At 37.6% G+C, this 14,565-nt stretch overlaps 1 protein-coding gene across 7 annotated transcripts in view; it reads right to left on the reverse strand.

Moving 5' to 3' along the window:
• GRIA4 (glutamate ionotropic receptor AMPA type subunit 4) overlaps window positions 1-14,565 on the reverse strand; it is a 368,417-nt gene that overhangs the window by 17,511 nt on the left and 336,341 nt on the right. Inside the window, exon 14 of one of the 7 annotated variants that reach the window (XM_041770492.1) lies at window positions 8,886-8,924. The exons of the other annotated variants lie outside the window; for them this stretch is intronic. Within the exon in view, the coding sequence (XP_041626426.1) occupies window positions 8,903-8,924 (22 nt within the window). The 3' untranslated portion in view covers window positions 8,886-8,902. The remainder of the gene's footprint in view (window positions 1-8,885; window positions 8,925-14,565) is intronic. 7 annotated transcript variants of the gene reach the window in all.

Genomic DNA, 14,565 nt, shown 5'->3' on the forward strand with positions numbered 1-14,565 from the left:
AAAATAAAACAAAATACCATTTTACTTAACAGGATGACTATTTCATTGTTGGCGGGGATTCAATACTGTATGGACCTGGTGCAGTTTATCTTAACCTACTGTGTGATTTTGCTACTGCTTTATTATCCTTATAGGAAAGGATCCATTAGTTATATACACATGAGAAAGTCTCATCACTTTTAGGCTTGTGCTTTCTCAACTGGAATGCTCTCTTCATTCTAAAGTCTCTCTCATTCTTTCTCTAGCTCTCTCTCTCTCTCTCTCTCTCTCTCTATATATATATATATATATATATATATATATATGCATGTGTGTGTGTGTGTGTGTGTGTTTTAAAAGATTTTAAGTAATCCTTACACTCAATGTGAAGTTTGAATTTACAACCCTGAGATCAAGAGTCACAAGCTCTATTGACTAAGCCACCCAGGAGCCCCTAAACATGGTGTTCAAATATCCAGAATATTACCTGAATGATGCTAGGAAATTATTCTCCTAGTCCCCAATAAATTTTAACATATTTTTTAAAAACTTAAAAATTCTGTGAATCATGAGACACTGTGTCAACAGATGAGAAAATCCCTTTAAAAGCCACAAAGCCTGTTGATAGATGATTTACACAGAAAGAATTAAAAATCATACAAAAATAATTCAACTTGGCTCGGAATTAAACTAATGTGAATTAAAACAATGCTGATTCAATTCTCTGCCACTCATGTTGTGAAAGAAAAAGTAAAGACAATGTTCAATATAGTCAGGGACTGAATAACATATGAACATATGCGTCCTCATCCACTGGTGATTGAATGAAGAACTAAAAAAGAAGTAAGAGGACTTCACACAACAAAAGGTTAAACACAGTTCTTGTTCTTGGAAATTACTGATACTGTTGATAATGAGACCAATGACTAATATTAATATTACTGGTTAATAATAATTCTCCTTTGAGAAATCAGTTCTAATAGTTAATCAATGATGCTAATGGGAGTAACTGAATGAACCTCATAGTTTATTTCTATAGCATACATGGCAGACCATTTACATGCCCACCAGAAGGGGAGAATGAAATGGACGGGGGTGGGGGGATAGGGGGGGCAGCAGTTGTTTTCAAGCTTGATTTGCATATAGAACCACCATCACAAATATAGATGCCCAGGCCTGATGTTGCTGCCGTCAGGTTCCTCTGAATCAGTGGAAGTGTGTCTATATGTTTACAAAGTTCCTGAGGTGATGGTATTGATAAGCACCAGTACTTTGTATGCTGAACGTTTTATGACCAAAGTTTTTAATGTCAAGCAAAAATGATTATAGTATAATGTTAAGTGAAAAAAAGAAGCAAATTTGTATATTCACTATGATTTCAAGAATAAAAATATATATATTTAGAGAGGGAGACACATTAATTTAAAAATATTGGAAAAACATACAACACAGAGCTATCTCTGGACATACAGATTATGATTAGTTTGGACTGTATTTTGCTTTTTATGCCTTCCACCTATCCAAAATTTTCTACAATAAGTGATACTTTAATAATCAGTAAAAACAAAAAAAAACTTCAATTATTTTTATAATTTTAATTATTTTATAATGCCTAAAAGAATTGTTTTATTCAAACCAACATATATTGTATTTTGGATAAACAAAACAAAACAAAACAAAACAAAAAAAAAACAACCCAACCAGACAAAGAAATGAGGAAGAGGTAGAATTTAGGAATTACCCTTAAGGATGTCAGGAAAGCATTCCTTGCTCCCAGTGATGTGGTTCACTTTGGTCCACGAGGTTCTGTGTCTCTAGTCACAGTCTGGAGGACACGTGATGATGTATTTGCTTTTACAAAGGTTCTGCCTTATTTGAAGGGAACAGGTCAGGCAGAGGAGTCTGAGTAATGCATCAGCTAGTGGGCCTGCCCTGTCAGACAGGGTCTGCAGGTGGTTAATAGAACTCTCAGTGGCCTGGAGAGAAGATTTGCTGCTTCACACATATTTACATAGACAAGGTGAGCTTTTCCCCTTAGGCTGAATTAAATGAATGAGATGATGAGTAGACTTGAGTCCTGCTAAGTGGACCATTAAAAAGAAAAAATATGTATGTACTTCTGTTTTTAGGAAAAGAGTTTTCATGGCTGGCAACTACATTTCTCCCCAAATAGTAGAGAAAAAAAGTCCTCATTTTTTGCAGGATTAAAAAAAATGCAATTAAAAAAAATCTTTCATCATACCATATATTGACTATATCCCTTTTTTTGAAATTAAACTAAAATTCCAGATTGGAAAACCCATTTGATTTAAACTTTGTTACAGCACATAAGTACATGCAGAAACATTTCTAGGACCATTCTACTAAGAAAATAGTAATTTCATGAAAAATGGATAATAACCAACTCTGCACAGACTACTGGTTCTCTTATTTACATACTGGCATTGCCACCATCGTCACAAGGGTTCATACATGAAAGCCTACCCTAACGGATCAAAAGGAGATAGAAGGGAGGAATGTGGACCATATAGGGTTTTACTTTTGCATTTAATCAATGATGTCCCCCCAAATAAAGGTATTTGGAGGAAATTAGCCATGACATTGAGAATTTATAACAACCTCAGAATTTTGTAGAAAGTCCATTAATAACTAAGAATTAGTTAGAAAGAAAATAACTAAATATCTGAAAATATTTATCTATCAAGAAAATAAATAAAAATCAATAGGCTGTCAAATGATATCATCTATCAAGAAAATAACTAAAAATCAATAGGCTGTCAAATGATAAGGAGGTGAGAATCTTATCTTAAGGAAAGGCATTTGCATCCACAGTTCTACCTTTTTTTTTTTTTGTATCTTTATTGGAGTTCAATTTGCCAATATATAGCATAACACCCAGTGTTCATCTCGTCAAGTTCTACCCTTGATCAGCCTGTTTAAGGCCTAGAAGAGTAACTGGTTCTCAGAATTATAAATGCCACACTGTCTTTGATTTAACTTGTGCTCTGAGTTTTCTTCCCAAATTATCCCTTCCAGTAAACAAGCACAAGGCTTTTTGCTTCATTGGACCTGTGCATTTCCTTCCAAAGGCAGGATTTGGGCTAAATTGCTCTGTATATGCAAATGTTTTTAGAAAAGATACTAAGTTTTAATTCCAGTTTGCTTACCGAATGACAGGTAAGACTTGCACAGAAATGACATTACCAATTGATAATTTGATATTGAAATTAGGAGGGAAAATTCTTTTTTCCAGTGGAAAGACAATTCAGACCCAACATGTATAATGAGCATTTGAAAGCCACCTTGATAAGGAAGGGCTTATTGTCTGTTTTGGATTTTGGATGACATATATATGCAATTAACTTAGTGTATAGAGTCCTTTGTATTTCATACACCAAGTGAGTCAAAGACAGCTACATAAATTGTGTAGAAACAGAGTTAGAATCCAGAAATTATCTCTAAAGTGTGTGTTCTTTTAAGATTTTATTTATTTGAGAGGGGGAGAGGGAGAGAGGGAGAGAGAATATGGAGGAGGGGCAGAAGGAAGAGGAGAAGCAGACTCCCCACTGAGCAGGGAGCCTGACTTGGGACTTGATCCCAGGACCCTGAGATCACGACCTGAGCCAAAGGCAGATGCTTAACCAACTGAGCCACCCAGGTGTCCCTAAAGTGTGTGTTCTTTGAAATTTGTATGACTAGTTGTTATTGGAGGCCTAGGTCTGAGGAATGTGATTCTTTGAAGAAATACTCTGATTTTTGTGAGGATGTCTGCCAGTGATTTAGAATACTAGCTAGAGGTTGTGATAAATGAAAAATTTAATTGTTTTTAGTGTTAAACTTTAAAAAAGAAGTAATCCTTACAATTACTTCATGAAGTTTAGTTTCATGATGTAGTCAATTTTAGGTCACAGAGCAGAATTTTCTATCCTCTTTTGCATCAGGCACCTCTTTAGAAGCCCATAAAAACTATGGATAGATGGGCATAATGATTTCAGGGGATCCACAAAACTTAGAAAGACAATCATGAATACAGATAAAAAAATATCTCTTCCAGATTCTAGGAACACTTATTTTAAAATTAATTAATGACCATTTTCACTTATGTCTATTAAGGGAAGGGAAATAAAAATATTTCTATAACCAATAGTTGCTCCAGAATTTTCATAGAGAGGCAGTTTTAAGATTATGATTTGGTGGGAATAAACTTCCAAGGTACTAGCCTCAATCTGTGATCACTCTACAAGCACATCATACGCATGGCATTGTTTTTGCTTTTTAAAAAAATCTTTAAAGTAGGCTCCACATCCAGCTTGGAGCCCAATGAAAGGGCTCAATCCTTAGATCAGGACCTGAACTGGATCAAGAGTCAGATGCTCAACCAGCTGAGCCCCCAGAGGCTCCCAGGACTTTTTAAAAGACTGTATGTTACATTAATAAAAATTAAAAACAAAAACTGTTGAAAGATACTTTTGGTTACCCTTACATAATATTGAGAAAATATTCATTATTCATATTAAATCATGTAAATTTTATTTTACCACCACTTGTGGTGGCCTTGGGGTGCTGTTTGAGATGATATGAGGTACAGTCCTCACCCCAAGCCATCCCATTTTTATTATCATTTTCTGTGATGGAATCATATAAAAGAGGGCTTTGTTTCAAGATGGGACAGTAGCTACCTATAGATTTGAAGTGCTTCAGGTCACCTCTGCACATCACTCTTGTTAAGTTGTGATTGTTACTATGCTCAAGTAAAATTTCCGAAATACAAGAGCTGGTGGCTGCCACCATTCACTGTGTGTATGTGTGCTGCTCAGCAGCACTTGGTTTCTCATGCAGATGCCCTTCATGCAGACTTGTTGGGTGACCTCTATTGTGTCCCTGACTTTGGATTCCTCTCTTAGACCACTCTCCTTATTTCCTTTATTTAATTTCCAATAGTCTAACCAATAGTGTTTCCTTTTTCCTTCCTTTGCTGATTGTTAAAAATGTCCATCAGTTGCCTTAAAGAACTAGAATCTTGGCATCAAAATGGGGATCAGAGGTTGTCTCAATCCTCCTCATCTGATGGTTGTGGTCATTCAGGTCGAAAGAAGGTTAGGTGGGCTTGCTCTCCAAGTCCCAGCTGAGATGCAGGTCTCTGCCTCCTGCCAGTGCTCTTTCCCACAGGACTGGGATAATTTTGCTTTCTGTGGGTACCCTTTCTTGGATAGTTACACTATGTATTCATCCCTTCTACGGCTCTCCAAGGGGGATTTTATTTTCCTCTTTGTCAGGCTTCCTGGGGGTGATCCCTGATTAAGCTTTGACTGATATATCCCCTGTCCCCTCTGGCTAAAATACTTCTTGAGCTGAGGCAAGACTTCAGAGGCATGTGGTCTTATCACTTGAAATGGATCCCCCCCCTAAATATTCAAGAAGGAAGAACAGTAGATAACTTTCCTTAAAAATCCATACCAATAAACTTTACATTGACTTGATTTGATTGGATACTGATACTGTTCGTTCCCATGGTTGGAATTAGATAGGTCTATTTTGACACATACTAGGTCTCTAGTTCTGATCTTTTAGGACAGGAAATGTTGAATCCCAAGAATGTTATCAGAAAGAAGCTTCAGTATAATGGATCAGAAAATGTTTCACAGAAAAAGTAGAAATCTAAATACAAATAATAAAGCCCAACCACAGAAACTCAATCTTGTCTTCGAATTTTCATTTCCACTCCTTTCCTATAGCCAGGTAGCCATTGAGAACTTTTTTTTTTTTCTGAAAAGGGCTCTCTCAAATTTATATGTGCATTTCCATTATATAGGTAACACTTGAGTCAAAGCCTTTATCACCTGAGACAAGATCCACTGACTCACAATCTGTTCACAGCTACCCAGAGTATGGCCACACTTCTCTGCCTGTTTACATCACTTTGTCAAACACCTTTGGGACTCCTGACTGAGTCCAAGATATGACTCTATTCTAGTTTTCCTGACAGTCAAAGCTTCCTGACAATTTAACTAATGTATATTACTGTATAATTAAAATTTAATTATATTTGATTGAGGCATTGCCCCAAGTTTTTCACCTTCTCATGGAGTCCTAATTGAATCCACATGGCTGGTCAATGGCAAAGGCGGAATTAGAACCTGCACCCTTCTAACTCAGAAGCCCAGTCTCTTAACCACCCCAATTCCCAAAGAGATCTTTTCTGCCTCCCCCAGGCTAGATTCCTTAGAGTCCCAAAATCTATTCACAATAGATTCCAATCTCATGACAGAACCTTCATCAGAATTTTTTTTCCCCACCTTAGCTTTTCTACAGGCTTTACTATTTTCCAATAATCACTCATGGACTTACTCATTCAACTAATGTTATCAACTGGTACATCTGAAACTTTTTTATGAGGTCTCTACCAGGTACTCTAGACTCGACCTATCTCCTTCTTCTATAAATTACCTATTGTCTGGAATGCTCACATTTACTTGGAGTCTTCCCTTGTGGAGCACAGCAACTAATATTTGTATAGAACTTAAAGTGTCTTTTAATTGCTTGTTTGCCTACCCAACCTTTTGGGTTGGATTTTGGTCAGGTGCGAGAATAGCATAAATAGAAAAAGAAACTAATATTTGTATAGAACTTAAAGTGTCTTTTAATTGCTTGTTTGCCTACCCAACCTTTTGGGTTGGATTTTGGTCAGGTGCGAGAATAGCATAAATAGAAAAAGAAACTGAGTGATAAAAACAGGTCTTCTAGAAGAAGGGATTCTAAGCTAATGAGAACTCAAAAGAAAGCTGTGTGAACCTCCTAACTAGGAACACAGGTGGCTCATCTGTTCTCTGAAAATAACCAAAACTTAAGAATTCTAAGTCAGTGTGTCTTTAAAGCTTTTAAGTTAATGCTGTACAAAGTGAAACAAAGTTTCTTATCTGTGAGGGCAGCAGGGCTCACAACGATATTTCAAAACAGAAATAAAGTCTCTCATTTGTTTCTATTAAACAATTTAAATGGGAAGAAAAACCCAAAAGTTTAAATTCTTAAAATAGTTTCACCAACATTTGCTTAGAGTGGTGTTAATACTAGAGCATGGCACGCCGCCTTTCAGCTACTTGCTCCTTGACAGAAGTACTTGGGTACTTCTTAAGCTACCAGCCTAGGCACTTCCATTCACTACTTTTAATATACCTAATAAGTTGAATGCAATTAATAGATCAGTATTTTTCACTCTACAGAGCAACATGACACAGCAAAAAAACAAAAACGGTGTTTCATCTCAAGTTCAAATTACCTAACAGAACTAAGTCACTGCAGAATGACCACTAATTCCTTCCCTGAATGAGACTGCCATGAAATAGTTCATAAAATTCAATCAAACAACAAATCAGAACTAATGTCAGTGTGGACACCACATTCTAGTACATAAATGGTCCACTGAACAGTACTGTGATGCTTCTCCTTCTCTGTGTGGCCGCTCAGGCAATCCAGCCATCTGGCACCTTAAAATTCAGGAATGAATAATGTGCCTCCCGCATATCCTGTGTTTTTAACCAAGGGAGTCAGGGATGGGAACCTAAAAATTAGGTTCTATCTGACTTCTGATGACAAAATGCATGATCTGCTAAGAGTCTACTGCTTAGGTGTCTACTGCGTGACCACGGCAAATATTACATACAAAAGGAGTGTACGTTGCTGTTAAAATCAAGTTTCTATTTCCTGTGCGTCCACTCATGGGCCTTCCTAATGGCAGGACTGCTGTGGGTCCGGCTCCTACGACAACAGTCTCCGACAAAAACATATCCATCTGAAGTTATTTTCTTTTGTGAAAAAACCCTGACAATACAACTGGAAAGTGATTCTAAACGTACTTGTAACAAAATGACCAGAACTGTGTTTCCGAAAGACACTGATTGGCAACAAATGGCCTGAATTCTCATTCTTTTTGCACATTTCCTCTCCTTCCTAAGATTCTCTTCTTGAGGATCAAGCTTCGCTAAAACGGAGTCCCACAAGACCCGGTCTCCCTGGAGGGCAAGGATGACAGAAGGGTTGCTGCAGGGGGTCTGGAAGCTGTCCCTTCGTGACCCCACCCCATCCGCCTTTCTTCTAATATCTCAAGTTCTGGATGCTTTTAGGTTCTCTCACTTGTTTCTTGCCTGGGATTTCTCTCCCCTGGAAGGAGTGATGTGACACAGGGCGAATACTGAGGACTTCCAGAGCCAACACAGAAGGTGAGAGGTGGCAATGGAAACCCCTTGGAAGTGATGCCTGAGAAGGCGCTTGACACATGGAGAAACCCTGCTCAGGACAGTATTAGCTCCGCTTCCTCATTTTTCTATCTGGGTTTCATATGGCACCTTAAACATCTCTCATCAAGTTTGTACTGCTGTGCACCCAAAGTCTAGCCTGCACATACTCCAAATTATCATTTACATTCTATCAGCTGCTGCTTTTAATTAAAACAATTTTTTAATAAAAAATTTAAGAATAATATATTTTCTATGGAAACACTCTAGATTTTAATTTTAATGTATTTGTAACCCCATTACCCATTATGGTTTGATTATCAGTCACCATCCATAGTCTATGTAGGGAGAAATTAACAGCTGATGGCAATTTCTTAAGGCTGGTGCAGGAGATTGATCCTTAATGGAAGGCTGACACTGATATTTAATGATGATGGAAAACATAAATGCATTAGCATATAACTGATACGACTTTTGAGACGGTTTTATTTTTTCTTGCTGTAACATTTTAAGGGGATGTCCACGTAACTATCACTCACAGGTGGCAAGCTGGTTTCCTAAGGCGTGGGTTGAAAAATATAAATGTACAAAGAAAAGGGATTGAAAAATAGGTGGGGGAGGGGTTTCCTTCAAATGGATGGAACCCATTCTTTTGAAAGAAAACTCCCCTCTTACCTTGGTCCTGGAGCTGGTTAGTTCTCCTCTGTCCTCCTCCTAGGGGAGAAATACCCAAAGTTAAACAATAATAGAACATGGTCTTGTATTAAAGTCAAGTTCAGTTCTGGCCAACCCTTTCCTCAGGTCTCACAAGACACTATCAACTGTCTGATATACAGGGGCTTTCATGGAAATGAGCTTAAAATTTATGGTAAGGATTAAGCCAAAGGGGAGTAACATTTGCTGTGTAAGGGGGACAAAACTCTCCTCTTATCTATTTTGTCAGAGCTCCAGTGAACTGAAGACGGACGTAGAGCTGAGGGGTTCATGCAAGCGCATGGCGTGGGTCATTTTCATCAGCTGTAGTGAATCATGGAAAGTGTATCATGGGCATCTGTGGTGTCTCCACCCACTTCCCTGTTGGCTACATGCCAACATCATGTTTGGGGCAGTACAAAATTTGGTATTAACAAGAATTATTACGAAAATGAAAAAAAAAGCCCTTAAGGGGTCATAAAAGGGGGGAGGGTTAGGAAAGTTGGGGAAATGAGATATTATCAGAAACTATGTTTTTCAAAACAGGGAATCATAGGTAGGCCAAAGATGGGATTTTCTTTCCTAGTATACCTCTAAGTAGAGCTTGTGGTATCTCTGAGAGAAACAAGGCAGCATGTGAAAGGAGCGTGGGTTTGGGAATGGGGCAATGATGCGCTCCTATTCCACCTTAGCCTCAGCAGCACCATCTGTCCAGGTGAAGACAGTAACACCACCAAGGATTTGTTGGGGGAAACATATTCATACACATGCACTTGGTATGTAGGAGTTGTTAAATTTATTTCCTTTTCCTTTACATGGTGTCTGCTATGATCTTTTCTTATTAGACTTTGTCTTTTTTGAGACTACCATCTAGTTAATTGAGCTTAGAGTCTGTCCCTCATCACCCTTTGGCATAATTTCAGTGACTGGCTCCCATAAAAAAGATCAAATACCAGACAATTGATTGAATTCCATGAGACATGAAGGAAAGTGGAGACCGAGAATGAGCCTGAACCCATACAAGATCATGTGCTATTGTTATTTAACTTTGGGTAACTTATTAAAATTCTTTATCAAGGAAAATGAGATCAGGTGAGAAGATGGATGTACTTTGGAAACTTGGGTTGTCACAATATATTCCAGAGATGTCAACATGAAGGATGGGGTAATCATTACTCTAATGGCCGTTATGAAAATGTGCAAGGAAAGAACACTGTATGGAGGGTTGTATGTTATACGTTCTGTCACTACCACCCTAGGAGCTCGGATCACCTCAAAATTACATGATGTACACACGGCGTAGTAAAGCTTCCAACTACACGTATATGTGTTTGTCCTCACGTTCTTCCTTGGGAACTCTAACTTCATTCATTATCTTTAAAGAATATTCACCAAATGGCTATTTTGACAAACCAGCCCTTTATCCACTAAACTCTATAAATCCTGAAGAATATCTACAGAAATAGAGAATTTCCTTTTTTTCCCCTGTCATGATGCAGTTGGAAACTGTGAAGCTGTATTATAAATGAAAAAAAAAATTGTTTTTTTTTTTTTTTATAAAACACCTAATTCATTCATCCATGGAAGTCATTTAAATAACAGAGTTTTGAAGGACATATCTTTATATTCTGAAATGATGTGAAAGTCTACGAATAAGAAAGAACAACTGTGGGGACACTCCTGGATTGGATAGGATTCTAGTGGCTGTGCCATCTTCATGTTTCAGAGCATAAACTGATTGCTATATGTGATGAAGGCCAAAATGAAAAATAAATTAAGTAGCAACTGAAGTTGCTGGTGTTATTAGGATGCCCTTAAAAATCACCCTCTCAAGTATTTTATATTGAAACACCATGGGATACCATATTACATGGAGCAGTTTTTCTCCTATCTAGACAGGGAAGCATACATTTTGTTCTTAAAATAATCAAAGCAAGCCCTTCTACCTGCAGGTGCCTCACTTTTGCTATTTTATTCCCCCTTTTACAACCCAGCGAATTTTGTCAGATTTGTACCTTCCCAGAAGTTTGACGTCAGTATGTAATTTTAAATATCTGTATATAGAGGCATACAAGACGTGTCTATCTCTAGCTCTGTGGTTCTTAGAGAGAAATGCTTTCCTTAAATATCTTTCTATTTCACAATGCGGACAGAATGTGATAAAAGCAGCTATTTATTGAAGAAGTGACTTATTTAATTTCAGAACCGGATCAGCTTGTCAGCAGGTTCTGGGAATGAATTTCTTCTTCCTGGTCTTATTAAGTGTTTGCAACTTCAAAGAGATGTAAGAGAATTCTTTGGTTGTTTTGCTAAAGATAGTCCACAACAGGACACAGATTCTTAGACTCTCAAGTGGAGAGGGGACTCAGATGTCACTGTCTTAGCATACTCCCTAAGAGATTCAAGAAGCTCTTGTTTCTACTTGAGCAACTCTGATGCTGGGGATCTTAGCCAATTTCCTTCCATTTTTGGACCAGTTTTAATTTTTGTAAAATCATTATGTTGACCCGAAATCTATCCCTGTGTAATTTATTCAACTTAGCCAGTGTTTATTAGTTTTTTAATATATAAACAGTTTCTTGAGCTCTATAGGGAGCATTTTCAATATGCTTTAAAATTATGGATGTTGGCAGCCCTGGTGGCTCAGCGGTTTAGCGCCGCCTTCAGCCCAGGGCGTGATCCTGGAGACCGGGGATCGAGTCACGTAGAGCTCCCTGCATAAATAAATAAAATCCTTTAAAAAAAATAAAATAAAATTATGAATGTTGTTGAAACTGCACCATGGAAGAATCACAAAATCTATTTAGTAAGTTTTGAAAGTAAACTGTATTTATGTTAAAAAGTTTTCTTTTGTTCTTTCCCTGTAAGAACACTGCAGAGAGTCAGAAGCTCTCAGTTCCAATAGTAGCTGTGGCACTGTGGGCAAGTCATATAACGTCTCCGATTTGTAGGCTCTTTTTTTTTTTTTTTACTAGAATGACATCATAGGAGAGTGAAAAGGAGCAAGTAAAAATAGACATGTTGGAGTGGCTTGAAAGCTCTCATGTGGCACTGTTGCTACTACTGTGTCACTTAAGAAATATACTGCTCAGTAATTTTTAGAGTTCCATCATTAAACCAAACTTAAACATCATCTCATAAAAGTGAACAAATTAAAAAGAACATTGGATGACATATCAACTCATTCTTTGCTTTATATGCTTTGCTATATCACTTAATAGAAAGCAAATTTTTTGTTACTTTTCATTAGCCTTTGCTCTTTGCTTTTTACTCTGGGAGATAATCTGAGGTCAGCTCTTCTTGGATCCATCCCATTGTGTTTTATTTACCTCCTCCTAGCCTCAAATATAAGCCAAAGGTTAGGATACTGACTTAGGGCTCTGGATATTTGACTTCATTTTAACTTTTCTATTTCTCATGCCTTTTTTTTTTTAAATTTAGTTTGCATGCTAAGGCCACTTGTAACAGCTGTACTCACTGATCAATGCTTTTATGATTTTTTTTGTGTGTGTGATTTTAGTTGCAAATACCTGAAAACATGGAAGAAGAGCGGCTGGGTATCTGATGAGAGCTTCTCTTAGCTACGAAGGGGATCCTGGCCTGTTGCCATTTTAAAAAGGATGTTCAGAAACTGCAATCTGTCAGCATCAAATAGGAAGCAACCAGAATTCTATAAGAGTAGAGGCTTTGTGGGTGGGTCTTGACAGTGTTTATACCATGTTCTTTGCAGTGGAGAGGGGTCCATACACCCCTTTTTTCTGAAAGTAGAGAGCTATTTCTGTCACATTTGACTCCATTTTAATTCTTATTTTGGTTAACTCTCAAAGATCGAACGCTTAGAGAAAATAGACTGAGTTAATTTATGTAAAGAATTATCTGTGTGTCAGTTTCCTTACTGAGTTTCCTTCCAAAACGTAGGCTAAGTAAAGTCTACTTTATTTCAACACGATGTGATAGGACCTTGCATGGTTAGGTGTATTTAAAATGATAGATTTCTCCCACATCTTGGAATTATAAACTTTGAAAAGCAGAATTGATGCTACGATCGTTTTTATGTCTCTAATTTTCCTTCACTGTTGAGTCATGTGATACTAAGAGAGTGTACTATGAGAGTGGTCTCATAAAGTTTTTGAAAGTGTTTATCATTTTGTGGATGAGCCCAAACAACAGTTTTTTAGGTTCTCAGAGAGTACATAACCTGTCCATTTAAAGTAAACAACTTTCAATCCTGAAATGGACTTTTCTGATATTAAGGAGGATAAACAATATGTTCAAAGTATTTCTAACTTCTATTAGTATGATTATTAGTTACAAAATACCCTTATAATTAATATGATGCAATTTCCAAGGCTTGGGGCCAGGGCCAGGTGGTTTGCAGAGTAATATGGTGATTTTCTATTCAGGTGTTGCCAGGATGTGTATGATATGGTGTTTGTGGCAAAGTTATCTCAAATGTATGTTATTTCATTCTGAAAACAAGAGTTATAGGACTGAATTTGGGGGTGAGTAGTAATGAACATTAAAGTAAATGAACTGTACTTCCCTATTCCTAGCTAAATTAAAACAATATAATTCTAAGCCAGGGTCTTTACTATTTCTTAGCTCATTCCAAATAACTGCAAAGCTATTTTATCTTCCCTTTCTTAAGTATGAATCATAAACCAGCTCCTATCTTGGCTGATATTATCTTTACAGACAAAAGGAAGATAATAATGCCTCAAGTTGTGGATGGGTGGTTTCCCATATGCTAGGCTGAAACATTTTCATTTTTATGGATAACCATAATTTACTTATGATGCACTAAGTAGATGTTTATCATAAGTATAAAACTGCAATAAAATAGTATCGTATAGAATTCTACATTTAGGAGAATATTACATATCCACAATAAATTGAGCTTTATTTTTAGTTTATTATAGGTATTTTGGAGTTCCATGGTAAATCTGATTACTCTGCTCCCTTCAAAGTCCTGTGTGGGCACGTGTGCACATGCACATCTGAAATATTCTTTTTTTTTTATTATTTATGATAGTCATACAGAGAGAGAGAGAGAGGCAGAGACACAGGCAGAGGGAGAAGCAGGCTCCATGCACCGAGAGCCCGACGTGGGATTCGACCCCGGGTCTCCAGGATCGCGCCCTGGGCCAAAGGCAGGCGCCAAACCGCTGAGCCACCCAGGGATCCCCTGAAATATTCTTTATGTGTTTAATTATTCCAAGTGTAAAGAGCCTCCTCTTCTATCTCTTGTGCACTCCCTCCCCAATCTCAGATAGAGGGACTCGGACAGTAAGGGGTAGGAATCTGTTACGGCATGGCCAGATTGCTCTTCTTCTTGTTCCTATCGAACTGTGGAGAGTAGTAGGAGTTGTGATCCCTCTGAGAACTTTAATGAGCCCATCCTCTACAGCAGCCTGGGCTGATCTTCCTTATATCCTTCCCTTTAGGAAGGTAAGTCTGGAAAACAGAGTTCTACCTACACAAGCAATGCACAAAAAGTAAAAACAATAACAACAACAAAACCCTATCACTTGACCTTGCTGCTCTTCTAAGGATAAATTAACAGCGGTTCCTAGTTTGTGTCAAGGGTATTTGCTATCTACTAAACTCATGGTCCTATAGCCTGAGGTCTTCTAGGGAAGAACATTAATCAGACACAGTCTCT

This window comes from Vulpes lagopus, chromosome 10 (genome assembly GCF_018345385.1).
Source record: "Vulpes lagopus strain Blue_001 chromosome 10, ASM1834538v1, whole genome shotgun sequence".
Taxonomy (NCBI): domain Eukaryota; kingdom Metazoa; phylum Chordata; class Mammalia; order Carnivora; family Canidae; genus Vulpes; species Vulpes lagopus.